The following is a 14,452-nucleotide window of genomic DNA, read 5'->3' as shown; positions in this document are numbered from 1 at the left end:
ATTTTTTCATGCATTGTTTCATTTGTGATCTACCAGCTTTTTCAATATAACTATGTCTTTGACGTTCATTATATATAGTCTTTATAGTGCTAATAATATTTTTCTCATTAGAGTTAATAGTATGTTTCTAAGTCTGACCATACTATTTGACATATCAGCCATAATTTTCTTTTTTTTTTTTTCTAATAATCGCCCTACAAATGAATGTCACTCTAATTGTCTGCTGATAGATAATTGTGAAACTCAACTACTTTCACATCCCATTCGTCATCCATTGTCAACTTAATCCCATGTAATTTAAATAGGCATCATAATTTTTTGTTCTCATTTCCTTCTATTGCATTTCTTCTACTTTGACCTTATCTTTACCCGCTTGTATTTTCTACTCTATTCACATACCAATCTTATTCTAAGTTTCTACGTTGGACCTCATAAATCGAAGTTTTTTTTTTTTATCACAATCACAAAACCATTATCTTTTCCAACTTGTCTAACCCATGAAATTAAAACTTCTCTATAACAAAACACTTGCTCAACTTATTACTCTTTACGTCTATATAAAGTAACATGTTATGTCTCCATAACAAACTAACTTAAAAGAAACTAATCTTACCTCTCCAATAATAAATGAAAAATTGCAATAATATCTAGTATCTAAATTTTCTAGTGATTGATTGCATGTTATCAATGTGGTTTCCAAATTAGTATGCATAACTTATTACTCTTCACGTCTATCCAAACTAACATGTTATGTCTCCATAACAAACTAACTTAAAAAAAAACTAATCTTACCTCTCCAATAGTAAATGCTAAACTACAATATTATCTAGTATCTAAATTTTCTAGTGATTGATTGCACTTTATTAGTGTGATTTTCAAATTAGTCTGCATATTGCAAGATGTTAAAAATTATAATAATACAATATTATTAAAAAAAATTTAGTGATTGCAAGAACCAATTTTGCATTTTTGAATTTGTATTATTGGTCAATCATTTTGAATTATTGGATATGCATTTCCTGTAATCAAATATGATATTCGAATATGCATATCTACCAATCATAAATGATATTGGAAATGCATATATGGTAATTCAATATGATTTTTGAATATGCATATTCGATAACATTGTTGTGTTTTTGGATATGCATATCCGTAAATCATATTGAATTATTGGATATGCATTTTTTGTAATATTAGACACATACCAAATATGCGTATTTAGTAATACAATATTGATTCCAAATATCCATTTTCATAAGAATCAAATTTCTAGATGAAACTAAATTTTAAACAACTTAAAAGGTATTTTGGCAAATATGCCATTTCACTTGAAGGTATTTTTGTAAGTAAAATATTAGGTGTATAAAGCATATTTTGGGGCGTATTAAATTTGTCATTTACTAAAAATAAATATATCGTTTCACTTAAGGATATTTTTATAATCAAAATATAGGGTGTGCAAAGCATATTTTGGGCTGTATTTAGAGCACTCATAAATTAATAAGAAGAAAATCGGTGTCTTTCTTCCTATTCCATTCCAGGTTGGGCAATTGTTTTTACCTAACCTTTGCCTTTTAGTCCGACAACCCATATTACTCTGTCTTTGCCTCTCACTTCGTTTTTTCTCATAGCAACTCTTTCTTTTCGCTGTAAATTGCCACATAACAACATCATGCTATTTCTCATTCTTCTTTATTGCCATTTTGCTTTTGTATAATTGGTTTGCTTGCTTTCAGCTCCTCACATCAATCTGATTCTTTGGGATGGTGATTCGTTGATGAGATATCTTATTAACAAAAGTGGATAGATTTTTGGTGATATTGAAGATTTTTGTTTTTTCACTGAAAAGAAATATATATTATTGATCAACAAGAAATTACTCAAGATTTGGATAAAAAATGTGTCCCAGAGGACCTGAACCTTACGGATACAATATTTTGAAGCACAATGGATAAGGGGGCCGGTCAACAAAAGAGTGGCATCTGTAGGACCGAAAACCGTCAGGGATTTGATGGTCTGAGTTTGGTCCAGAGGCCAGCTTGGATGATAGCCTGTGTCTATTAATCCAGCCGTAAGCAAGATTGATCTTGTGGAGGAAAGAGCGTCTCCCACCAAAATCTCTGACTCACAGCTTGCTGCGATCGAGCGAGATGGGCAGCCCTGCCAGAGCTTCAACCAGTAATGGAGGACCGATGTGTGGGGAGTGAAATCAGAGCCAGAGCTTCATTTCAGGCTTGGATGACACTCCTTTCTCGTTCTCCACGGTAAAGGAAGAAAATATTGAACAGGTGACGTAAAGAAGGTGAAGTTTTCGGTGTGTTATTGTTTGGTTACTTCAAAGTAGATGCTGCTTTTGTCTTCATACACGCATGCATTAGCTCACATTTGCAAGCATTTACCTTGATGTTTCGCATCAAATGTTTAATAGTATTGACATGACAAAAAATAAGTATTCAAAAGAAAAACAGACTGTCCAACTTTTTGAAAGGGACAAGAGAAATTACCATTAAATTGCATGATAGTTTAAAAGTAGAGTGGATCCAACTTTGACGTTGGTTCATATGTCTTAATTTTGTAGGAAACATCTCATCAATATTTTTCCGTTGGATACGTTTTGTCGACTTGACTCCATCATTGATTATTTTTTTTGTCCAACTCTAGTTTAATTTATTCAACATAGCTGTTTATTTATAAATAAAGCAATTTTAATGGACAGGAGACTCAATTATTCTATGCCACCGAAAAGAAATAATAGAATCGCGCGACACACTGCGAAAATGAAACCATAATCGTTCGACTCACCCGTTAACCTTGCAGTATAGCACGATAATTGCATTGACTTCTTCTCTTTTATTACTTCTGCCAGTGACTTAAAGTCGGCCGTCGGCGGCTTGAAAATTCTTTTTGCTTTTTGAGTTTGTGTTAGCTATTTCACGTTAGAAACTAAAGTAAAAAAAATTAAGTCATAATTTATAGATAACTAGTAGAAAATCGTAGTCTGTGAATATAGTTTCATTCTTGCTACCCTTTTCTTTTAAAATTTTTTTTTTTTTTATTTCAGTCGTTCATAAAAAAATTTTAAATATACATAAACAATTTAGAATAACGTGACTTTTAAATATATATTTACTGAAATTTATTTCGATAAAAGATTTAAAATAATTAAGATTAATATTGAAAATTTTTTTAAAAAAATAAAAATAAAAACCAAAATGTTTTTATGTGGTATTGAGTGACTAATAATACATTGGGTAATACCCAAATAAGCCATTTAGCTTTATGCAAAAACGAAAATAAGTTATTAATCTATTATTGCATAAAATTAAAGTTATGAGCTTTTCTTTTTTCTTTTTTTTGAGATTCACCAGAGTTCGATAGTCACTTTGTACCCCAACTAATTTGGAATCAAGCCGGATCAGATTCTACACGAGAAACAAGCTCTCTCAACACCTATTTTCTCTATTTATAAAATTCAAAATCGAGATTTTACTTTAAAAAAATCAAGCTTCTTAACCACTTCAATCAACAAGGGTTAGTGTGAACTTTTATATTATTATAGTTAGAAGCTTGAAGGTATAAAATGTTTGATTTTGGTTAAAATTTTTTAGTTGGATAAGTTAAATGATAACTATTTTAGGGAATGCTATTTTAAAATTTTTGTCAATTAAACATTATTCATAAATTTGTAAGGTTTAATAGGTATAAATATAATAAAATAAAAGTTCATAACATTATTTTTATGCAACAAAAAATCAAGAATTTATTTACATTTTTAATAAAATTTGAAAGTTTATTTAGGTAAAAATAGATTGAACAATGTGATGTGATAATATTATATTAATTTCTTTTGTTATAGCAGGACGGTAAAACCCTAGTACAAGTAAAAAAAAATAATATTATATTAATTAATGTAATTAGAAATAGAAAAAATTATTCATGGGTAGGATCGTCACTTGGCCATAAATATATGTGCTTGACATTGGCAGGAGAATAGAACAGCAGTTGGCCTTGAAAAGTAGGAACTTCAAGGTAGCATTGGCAACAACGATGCATCGCAGATCATCAAAGAGAAGCGATCAGGTATTTTAATTTGAGGTCATTGTTATCCTCATCGTTATTCTTTACATATATATATAATATTAATTTATATTACGATGACCAAATGCAATTATTTTGAGGAACCATTGCTTTATTTTGAAGCAAATCGCCTTGAAAGTAGAAGTGTTCATAGTAGGAAGACTCTCTCTCTCTCTCTCTCCCTCCCTCTACATATGAAAACTATCGGAATTAATTGCACATTTGGTAAATAACCATATTCTAATGTTTGATTTGGTAACTAAAGTTCTAAAATGTGTGATTAGGCATTTGAATTTTGCTTGTGTTTATCTGTTTGCATGTTGGTTTATTTTTGTTAATTAAATGGGTTATGCGTTCAAAAATAACAACTTATAAGAACACAATGTGTATATAAACGAGCCATTTATTTATTTTTTATTCTTAATTCTTTCAAATTTTTTATTTTAATATTAAAAAAAAAAGGAAATAGAAAAGTGAAAAACTAAAAAAAATGCCATGATTTTTTTCAATACATGCCACGATCTTATAGGTTATTTTTAACACGTGATCCATTTAACTAACAGACTTGAGGTGTCTGATAAAACCAAAAAGTTTTTAATGTGTTTGATAATTTATTTTTTGAAAAATTTTAATGTAAGATTTTCAATGAAAATTTTAATTTCTGTAAATTTTTTTCTTATCTCAAAGATGTTATCTTGTATAAAAAAATATTATAAATGTTAGCAAAGGAATGTGAATATACTTTTTAGGTATACTTGTTTTTAGGTCGAGCTACTCGTCAAGCCTGAAAATTTATTCAAATTTTAAGAAAGTTTGAATAAAAAATTAAAACTCATTAAATTGGTTAAAGCATAATTTTTAAGACATTTAAATGTTTGAGCTGAACCTTAGGTAAAAGAATTATAGCTCAAGCCTGGTTCAATTTGAGCCAAATAAAATATATATCATTAAAATATTATAATAATATAAGTATGTATATTTGAATTTTTATTTTTATATTTTATTTTTAAAAATAATTTTTTTTAATTTTTATTATATAAATTAGGATTATTTGATTAGTTTGAAATTTATTTTTTTCAATTTAAATTGGACTTAAAAAATTTTTTAGACTCAAAATATCGACTCAAGTGAACTTGAACAAATATATAAATTATTAATACTGTATATGAACTTAGCCCAACCATGAATCCCTCTTCTTTTAGGAGAATAAAAAAAAAAAGAAGTTGAACATTAATTCAAATTGAAATAAAGGAAGTGTAAAATTGTGGCGAAATTTCTTAGTAACTATTGTATAAGTGATTATATTCCACTTATAAAATAATATATAAACAACTATTTATTACCAACTCCCCAAATCAATCACCATCGCCCAAGTAATATTTGGTACTTAAACCACCAAGAATTGGAATTTTAAGTACGAGTTGCTAATAGTAAATGTCTTGAACCCTTATATGGGTTTAATCAATATTCATTCCCTCTCGCTCAAATATTTGATTTGCTCATCAAAGTTGCATATTATGTGATCACAGCAATTATCAGGTTTACTGAGAAAAAAAAAAAAAAAAACAGCAATTATCAGGTTCAGTGCGAGCCAAAGGGTAAGGTGTGAAGTCGTATATATTCATCCTTACATGCCTTTGTGTTATCTCATTTTAGAATTTGATAAAATTTGTAAAATTATTTACAAATGAAAAGATTTGTATCCCTGCGAAATATTTTTGTGGGCAAAAGAGAAGCAAATAGTACTTGGTATGTTGAGTTGAATGACTGCTATTCGTACCAAAGCAACTCTCGACCACCAAAATTGTGGAAGCTACGTGCTATACAATATAAGCCAAGCATGAATGGTAAAAGCTACTTCTTGAAATTGCGAGAGTTATCTTTAGAATTCCAGGTAGTTTAATGTGATCTTAATTTTGTGGTCATGCGTTTGAGATTACAAGTATGTAAAGGAGAATGTGCTCCTTCTCAGTAGGGAGATAGGTCGGGTTCAGTTGAGGTATATATAAATAATATATTTTATTATTTATTTTTATATATTGATATTATAATAATCAATTTATTTATTTATTTAAAATGTTAACTTAATAATTATATGCATTTATGCATTCATAAGTTATAATTTACACTAAAAAAATAGTTTTTATGGAAATAAATTTTGAATCAAGTCAAATAAGGGTTATGCATTTTTTTAGTTGAGATTAGTAGTTAAAAAGAGTAAACTAGTGTTTGGTTGGATCGGAGATCGACATCAAAGAGTCTGGTCAGACAAAATCCGCCCGCCGAGCATCGTTATCATCTCTAATATATATGTGGAAAGTTGTAGCCATAATTGAAAACTTCATTTAGTGGAGAAAACAGCGATTTTTACTAAGATAAATCAAACAATCCTTGTACGTTGAATTATAAGAATATTCCTACAAAGTCACACCATGTATAATAATACACTAAAAACTTTTCAATGAAGTGAATTCGATACCAAAGTCTCTTGCACATTAGTACTTTGGACTTCAAAATAAATTGTTTTACTCTTACAATAAATTTTATTTTTGTTGCAGAAGAAAAGAAGGTTGAGAATCCTAAACTCTCGCATGAAAAGGTTAAGAGTGGAGAGGGAAGAAATAAGTGAAGAGCAAAAACAGATAAAAGACGGCCAAAAACAAGTAAGAGAAAAGTTTCAAGCAATTGAGTTGGAATGCGAGCAACTTCGGAAGGAGACTATCCTCGTAATACAACAAAGTGTCAGCACCCAAATCCGGCTAGCTCTTATGTTCCAAATCCTGAAAGCTAGAGAAAGCCATGACTTTTCCAAAGCGTCACAACTCACTTGTGCTCTCCGGTCGTTTTCTTCACAATTTCATTTAAACTACTAAATCCTACTTAATTTCTTCCTATAAAATTAACTATGTATTTTTTTCCTTTTTGATCTTGTGCTAATGAAATCTTTCCTTTTTTTCCTTTTACTGCAGTGAACTGGTAGCAAAAGAGGATCAGCAAAGGAAGCTTTGATGGCCATTGATGAGGCATTCTCTCGCAAATTAATAAATGCATGGTGGACTACAGTCCATTCTACTATAATTGATTAGTTTATGGTTTTTTTTTTTTTTTTTCATTTGAAGAAGAAGAATAATTCGGAACCTCTTCTTTGAGTAGAGGGATTATCTACTAATCATTAATCTCAAATGCTTATGCGAATCAGTGTTAAGTTTAGGCATGTTCACTAAGAAGATGCCTTCCAATGTTTCTCGTCCTTTGTTTGGGATTGATGATGCCTATCTGTCGTTCTTGGGTTTTCTTTACTATCTGTTTGTGTTTGGTATCTCGTGGGTTATTAGGGTCTATTAAATTTGAGACTTTTAATTGCTTGTACTGTCAACCTGCTAAACAACCAGCTTTGTCAACTTCTGTGTGTTTTAATAAAACATTTGGGCTATTCGGGTTGAGCAATACCGTACCCAAATTCTTAACTTTTAAAGTGAAGTTAATTTCATTTCAAGTTATTAATGTTTAAATCGTTTTAAATTTGGGTGCAATTAGATTTATGTTTGGCAGGTCCAAATTATTAATTTTCTTATGTTAATTTTTTTAATAAATCAGATTGTGTTGACTTCAAATTTGGATAAATTATGACAAATTACATATAACTCCTCAAGGTTTGGCCCTAATTGTGTAGAAGGACATTAGATTGATAAAACAACGTCCAACTCCAAAGTAAATTATGTTAGGATAGCTGTTAAAATGATAGCCAGGCATTATGAATACATGAATTGATAGCCAACGTGCTCTTCTGTTAGAACAACAGAGGATAGAAGAGTACTACGAATTAATTTAACAATGAGTTAGTATTTGATATATTGTTAGTGTAAATTTTTAATTATACAAGTGGGTTAAGAGATTGACACATATCTTAATTTTTAATTAATTTCTTTTAATATACACATTAAAGTAGTGTTTGATATTATTTTCAAGTTACTATGATAACGTAATCACCGAAGTGATCTTATTATCAAGGTAATCTTATCACTCATTATAATAGTTACATAATTTAATGATTTTAATATTAATAAAAATAATAATTTATAAGTATAATAATATTTTGTTTATTTTATAATAAAGTATGATTAAATTATTAAATTAATAAATATGTTTGTTTATTAGGTAAACCAATTTTTATAATATAAATTATGTAAAAAACATTTGAATTAGAAAATAAAAATAATCTATTAAAATCATAATAAAAAAACAAAAAGATTATATTATATTATAAAACATTAAAAAAAGTAAAAAAAAATAAACAAATTAATTTTGAATTTGTTACGAATATTAATTTGAAAATATAAAAAAACTATAATATAAAATAATTGCAATTTCAAGAAAAAGCAAATTTTTAATTCAACAATATTAAATTAATAATATTAAATATTCTTAATTTTACATATTACTTCACCCGGTAATAAATTTTTTTACCTTTTGGATAGGAATTAAATAACTCTTTAAGGTAATAATCTAATCACACTCAATGATTCAATATCACAATCACATAAGATCACCAAATCCTTACCAAACACGACAATCTAATCATCATGTGTAAATTACCATGATTTTTTGAGTGATCACCCCATACCAAATACTATCTAAGAGTTATTTGTCATCCAACTAACCCTACTTATGAGTTTAAAAATTCCACTAACAGTGAATGTAATAATTTCTCTTTAACAAAAGTGGTTCTCATGTTAAAAAACTTGGTTTTAACACAAATGAATCAAGGAACATAAGAAGTGATGAATCCTATATATAAATAATCTATGTGATATCTCATAAGTTAAATTATAGTTGCTTTATTTACATAAGTTGAAATGCTTTTTTCTTTTTACCAAGGCCATCGATCTTATGAAAGAAAATCCATCATGATGTTGAATGAAACCAGCCTTAATCTTTTTGATCTCCTTTAATTTAGGATTTAAAAAAAAAAAAGATGAGAACAATCCCTATATAATTGTGTAGAATTTGTTGGATTTAGTGATGTAGTTCATCAATGGATAATATCAATGACTCAAATCTCAAAAATGGAAATATAAGAAGAAGAATGACAATAACTATCAAGAGAGAGAGAGAAAGCAAAAAGGAAGAAGACAGAACTTAGGACATAGGAATATTTCACAATTCCATTCACACCTCCCAATCATTTGCAACATTCCTTATGTACCGATAATAATAGATTATTAAGGAAACAACAATATTACCCTTTATAAGTTGAAATTAACAGTCAAGGCCTAGTTAACACTGGCATTGAAAAAACAAAATAATAGTAAAAAAAAATAGAGTAAACTTCAGAAATTTACCTTGTAGTTAATAACAGTATGACAATACCTTTTGAGGTTTAAAATGTGACTCATAACTACCCTATGCCATTATCCCGTTATCACCAATTGAATGCCGTTAGAAAAACATTCATAGCAAGTCTTTCTTTCTTGTTCCTTCCAAGATTAACTTATTCTATTTTCATTTCTTCCATTTGTTTCTCCTCCCACCATATTACTTTGAAAAATTAAGTAAACTCACCCGCATAGATTCTTTATAATTTGCAAAAAACGAAGGGTAGAAAATTTGAAATGAACTAGCTGAATCTTATTCAAGAGAGTTACAATTGAGGCATCAGCTAGTTCAAATTTGATGTAAGAAAAAGGTAATTGTTTTAGTTCGTAATAGTGTTATGGTGTTGTTAATGTTGTTTTTATGTGATCATTTAGATAAAAGAAGCTTAAGACCCAGTTTTCTTGAGTTAATGAATTGATATTAGTAGTTTATTTTGAGTTTGTTATAGGTAAAATATAGGGTATGATTTAGTTGTATGCAAGATTATAATGGTAATTAAGGTGTAGTGTGTAGTAGTACCAAGTGTTTAATGAAATGTTTATGTGAACTTGTTATTTAACTATTAAATGAATGTTTGCCTTTTACGAAAAGAGCTGTGTAATGGCATTTCTTACTAAATTTCTTATCTTGCTAATTGGCATTATGCTATTTTCAACCAAGTTGGATAGTTCTTAAAAGTGTTGAATAATAGAATTGTAAAAATTACCACATCCATTTATAAAAGTATACTCCAAAATATAGCCTTAAAAGTTAGCATTCTTATTGAACAAAATAAGGTGACTCTATTAGAGAAAATAAGGCCATCAGCTATGTCATCATTCCTATTGAATAAAAAAATACCACTAGTTTATAAAACCATCACAAAATGCACAAACTCTATTTGGCCAAATAGCAAAATAAAAGGCCTATACATTAAATCAGTTTATAAGTCAAACAAATTAAATAACATATATTCAATGCATCAACCTAAAATAGCATATATGAGCCTTGTTTAGATTTCACCCAAACAATTCAACCAATGTCTAGAGTTGTATTGAAAATATCATCTCTTTAGTGCTTTTGCTTCACGTTGGTATATAATCATACATGAAATTTCATGAATTATTTTTAATTTTACTCTAGACTGCCCTTTTGAATTTGCACGCTAGTGCCTCATTCTTTCTCTTTTCTCTTTTTTCTTTTTTCTTTTCTCCTATTGATTATTCTACCATGCACTTAAAAACTCCAAATTTATCCAAAAACAAATAAAGATGATGACTTCGTAAAGAAAAGTTCTTTAATTTAGATATCTAAACTTGATTAAAATGGATTTTTCAAAGGATAATGTAGGTGGAGGTTTAAGGTTTTAAAAAAAAGGATAAATAGACATAAATATGGGTTTAAGGGTAATCAAACTAAAGATAATTTCTTTGCCTAAGCACACTTTCTTTTTTCTCAAAACAAACTTCCTTTCTTTTTTTTAAAAAAATTTTCTTCAATTTTTGTTCTTTTTATTTTTTTTTTCTTGCAAGTTTCTACTTTTGACAAATTAACCTTAAATTTTTTGGAACTCGATCTACTACCTACTTACCCCTTGACATAAGGAATTCTTTTTATGACATAAGATCCCTCTTTTTTGTTGAAGAGATTCTTATTTGTATTTACCCCCAATATGGAGAATGATCATTGGTTACGATTCATTAAAAAAAAAATCAACCTGCTCAAATGGGGTGACAAATATAATTTATATTTTTCACCATCGTGACTTACTCAATCCAAAAAATGTGGATACTTTCATTAAAGAGCAATTCTTTGGAGAAGATTTTTTATTTTTGGAATCAGTTGAATATCTCATATACATGATGTTATAATTATATATTTCTTTTCTTTTCTTTTATAACTCATTCTCATAATGCATTAAATGAAGGCTCGATGCAAAACTCATTCTTTTCATTATCCTTTAAGGTTATTCATGTACTTTTCACTCAATTAAAGAAAAAGGGAATGACAAACAAATCAAAATGTTGTACAAAAGGGTTTTAGGAACATCAAGTCATTTAGCTCTTATGGTAATTTTTTCTAAGATATAGGCAAATGATAACTTTGGGAATAAAAGGGATTGAGTAAGTCAGGATGGTGAAAAAAGATATAAAAAATATTAGGTAATTTGGATTTTTAGTAATTTTGCCTCAAATGGTTACTTGAGAACTTAATTTTTGCAAAAGAATTTAAGTGGTGATATGTTTGAAATTTCAACATAGGCTTAAAACCTATCAACTCATCACAATCCAAAATCTTTAAGAGAGTGTCATATGTATTGGTTTACAAAAAAAATTTTCACAAAAGATTTTACAAATTAACTAGTCTTTTCATTACTCATAACCATTATAAAGATCATTAACTTTGAAATACCTCTTGGTCAAATGAACTGAAGATTTATGAAACTTGGGAGTTACACTTTTGAATGGTGTGGTTTTTTAACTAAGATAGAGCATGAAATGGTTAGTGAAATGATCACGTATGCTTATTCTTGATAATAATCATCAATTCTCTAAAGATTGTTAATAGCAAAGCTTTTCTTTCTTTTTTTCTTTAAAAAACATTTTTTACAATCATGGAAAGAAATCATGTGGGCTTTTATTACCAAAAAATCTTGAACTCAAAAAGAAAGAAAAGTGTTTTCAACATTTACAAATCTAATCCTACCCATGACAACATGTTATAATGTTTAAACACTACAACAACAATAAACTAAGCCTTACAACTTTGGGGTCAGCTATATAAAAGTTCTTTTCTTAATTTCTTATCAAGGTTTGACTATGTTTTACGTTAGCCATCAACCTATCGTAATACTTCTTACTTTATCTGAGCTTGGAACTGGCAGTATGATAACACATAGAGGAAATTATGTAAATAAACACTAAAAGACATTTATTTCCAAACAAATAAAATAAGAATTCACTTTTAATAAAACAATGTGCAAAGGTGAAGAGAGCAAAGATTGCCTCAAACAAATGAAAAAATGTATGCAATACATAATGAAAAACAAGAATTCTTTTTTCTATTAAACCATGTACAAAATTGAAGAGAGCAAAAATTGCCCTTAATTGACAATTGGGTATTCACATTTTCTTATACATGGACTAGTAAAACAATGCAAATGCAAAGATGTTTAAAATGTAAATACAAACAAATGTAAGCAATACATGATGAAATACAAAAATTCATTTTAAGTGAAACTTGTACAAAACTAAGGGAGCAAAACTTACCCTTGATTGACAATTAGTATAGACATGAACAAGTACATGATGCTTATACAAAGATTGTCTACATGGATGTGTCAAGATGTATGTACAAATGCATACATGCAATGCATGATGAAATGAATAGAAATAAGATCATGTAATGCAATAAGAAGCTACATTTATAGAGATATACAAATTTATGTATACAATTCATTATAAAATGATATGAAAAGAGTTAAAAATCATGTAATGCAAGAAGATAGTACATTTAAATAAAGGAACAAATGTATGTATCAATTTATGATGAAATGCAAGAATTCACTATCAATTAAACTATATATAAAAATAAGGAGAGCAAAATTTTCCCTTGATTGGCAATTAGGCATTCACATATTTTTATTAATGAAAAAGTGAAATAAAATAAGGCATGCATAAATCGTTTACATGGACAACAAAAATATATATACAAATGCATGTATGTAATGAACGATGAAATGGATATGAACCTAGATCATATAAGAAGATAATGCATTTCTATTTGAAATTTTCCCTTTTTTTACATAAATGTGAACAAATCAAAATCAAGACAAAGCATGTTCCTTCTTGTGTTTTAATCTTGGGTTATTTTCTACACAATAGGGTAAACATGGCTTTATTTGAAGGTTGGCCTCTTAAGTTTTTCTATATAATGGGTTAGGATATTTTTAATAAGCTAAAAGATCCCAAAATTGCTCCTCATGTCATTGTCGATAATAAACTAGTAAGGCACCTCAATCTTTGCCTCTTTTAGGTTAAATGAAAAGAGTTTAATTTGAGTCAAAGTATCTAGCTCATACGGAGGTTAAAACCTCATAAAATATAGATACTTGCCCCTTCTAAAATGACAAAGCTAGGTATAAAGCGCTTGCATAAATATCCAAGTGTAATATGTGTAAAGGAACCAACAAAATCATTTGATCACCAACCCCAATCTTTCATGCCCCCAATTAAATGTTAAATAAATATATAAAAAGAATAAATGAATATACACAGAGACAATGAAAAAAAAAGTAAATTAATAAATAAGATATCAAACTAAAACCATTAAACTAAGGCTTAAGATAACATGTGACTAATAATTAGCTCAACTTTCTAGTATACCTAGTGAAGCTGCCAAACTGTCATAAAGTAAAAATCCTAAAACTTGACCATTAGACACAAATATAGTCATCACCAATCATATTTATGCTAGTATGATTGGCTACCTAATTAAATCTATCTTTTTTAAAGTTGTCTTAAGCTTTATTAAAAGTCCCTAAAAATAATAGGTTTGGTTTTCTAAACAAAACCAAATTTGAGACTTGATTAAGTGTGAATAAGGTTTTAACACCCCTACAATGCCCACAAATTGGTACCAATTAGTCTTATGTTATCTTATTAGCCTTAATTAAATGGTAGTTATTCTTAATTTATTTTTATTAATTTTGACATTTGAATATTATAAATATAATTTTTTGGATTCCTCTAACACCTTGATTGAAACCCTAAAAACCCATTCCTCACATCTATAGTATTCAAGTAACATATCCGTTTCTTTAAAAATGCTCTAACACTAGATTTATTAAATATTTTACGAAAATAATCTATTTATTTTTACTCATTTAATTTATTTACAAATATTTTTTACAAAATAAATGAAAATCCTTAATATTGAAAATTTTCATAAAGTCTTTCAACCCCTTAATTGAATTTTAGAAAACAATTTTCACCTAAACGTTTTCAAGAATAATTAC

At 28.2% G+C, this 14,452-nt stretch overlaps 1 protein-coding gene across 1 annotated transcript; it reads left to right on the top strand.

Annotated features, from left to right (window-relative positions):
- Positions 1-1,548: 1,548 nt before the first annotated feature.
- On the top strand, positions 1,549-7,290 carry LOC111288568 (uncharacterized). Its single transcript, XM_022879502.2, has 4 exons — positions 1,549-2,291; positions 3,990-4,083; positions 6,639-6,919; positions 7,050-7,290. The coding sequence occupies exons 2-4, from the start codon at positions 4,051-4,053 to the stop codon at positions 7,087-7,089; spliced, it is 354 nt and encodes a 117-aa protein (XP_022735237.2). The 5' UTR covers positions 1,549-2,291; positions 3,990-4,050; the 3' UTR covers positions 7,090-7,290.
- The last annotated feature ends 7,162 nt before the right edge of the window (positions 7,291-14,452 follow it).

The sequence above is a fragment of the Durio zibethinus genome, chromosome 4 (genome assembly GCF_047325235.1).
Source record: "Durio zibethinus cultivar Kanyao isolate XHJ-2024 chromosome 4, ASM4732523v1, whole genome shotgun sequence".
Classification (NCBI taxonomy): Eukaryota; Viridiplantae; Streptophyta; class Magnoliopsida; order Malvales; family Malvaceae; genus Durio; species Durio zibethinus.
Note: the sequence above shows the minus strand (reverse complement) of the source record. Positions and strands in the feature narration are given on the sequence as shown.

Excerpts from the sequence above, each read along its gene's own strand:
- LOC111288568 (XM_022879502.2), top strand. The coding sequence starts at position 4,051 with ATGCATCGCAGATCATCAAAGAGAAGCGATCAG. Across the intron at positions 4,084-6,638 it reads CATCAAAGAGAAGCGATCAG|AAGAAAAGAAGGTTGAGAAT; the intron begins GTATTTTAATTT and ends TTTTTGTTGCAG. Across the intron at positions 6,920-7,049 it reads CAACTCACTTGTGCTCTCCG|TGAACTGGTAGCAAAAGAGG; the intron begins GTCGTTTTCTTC and ends CTTTTACTGCAG.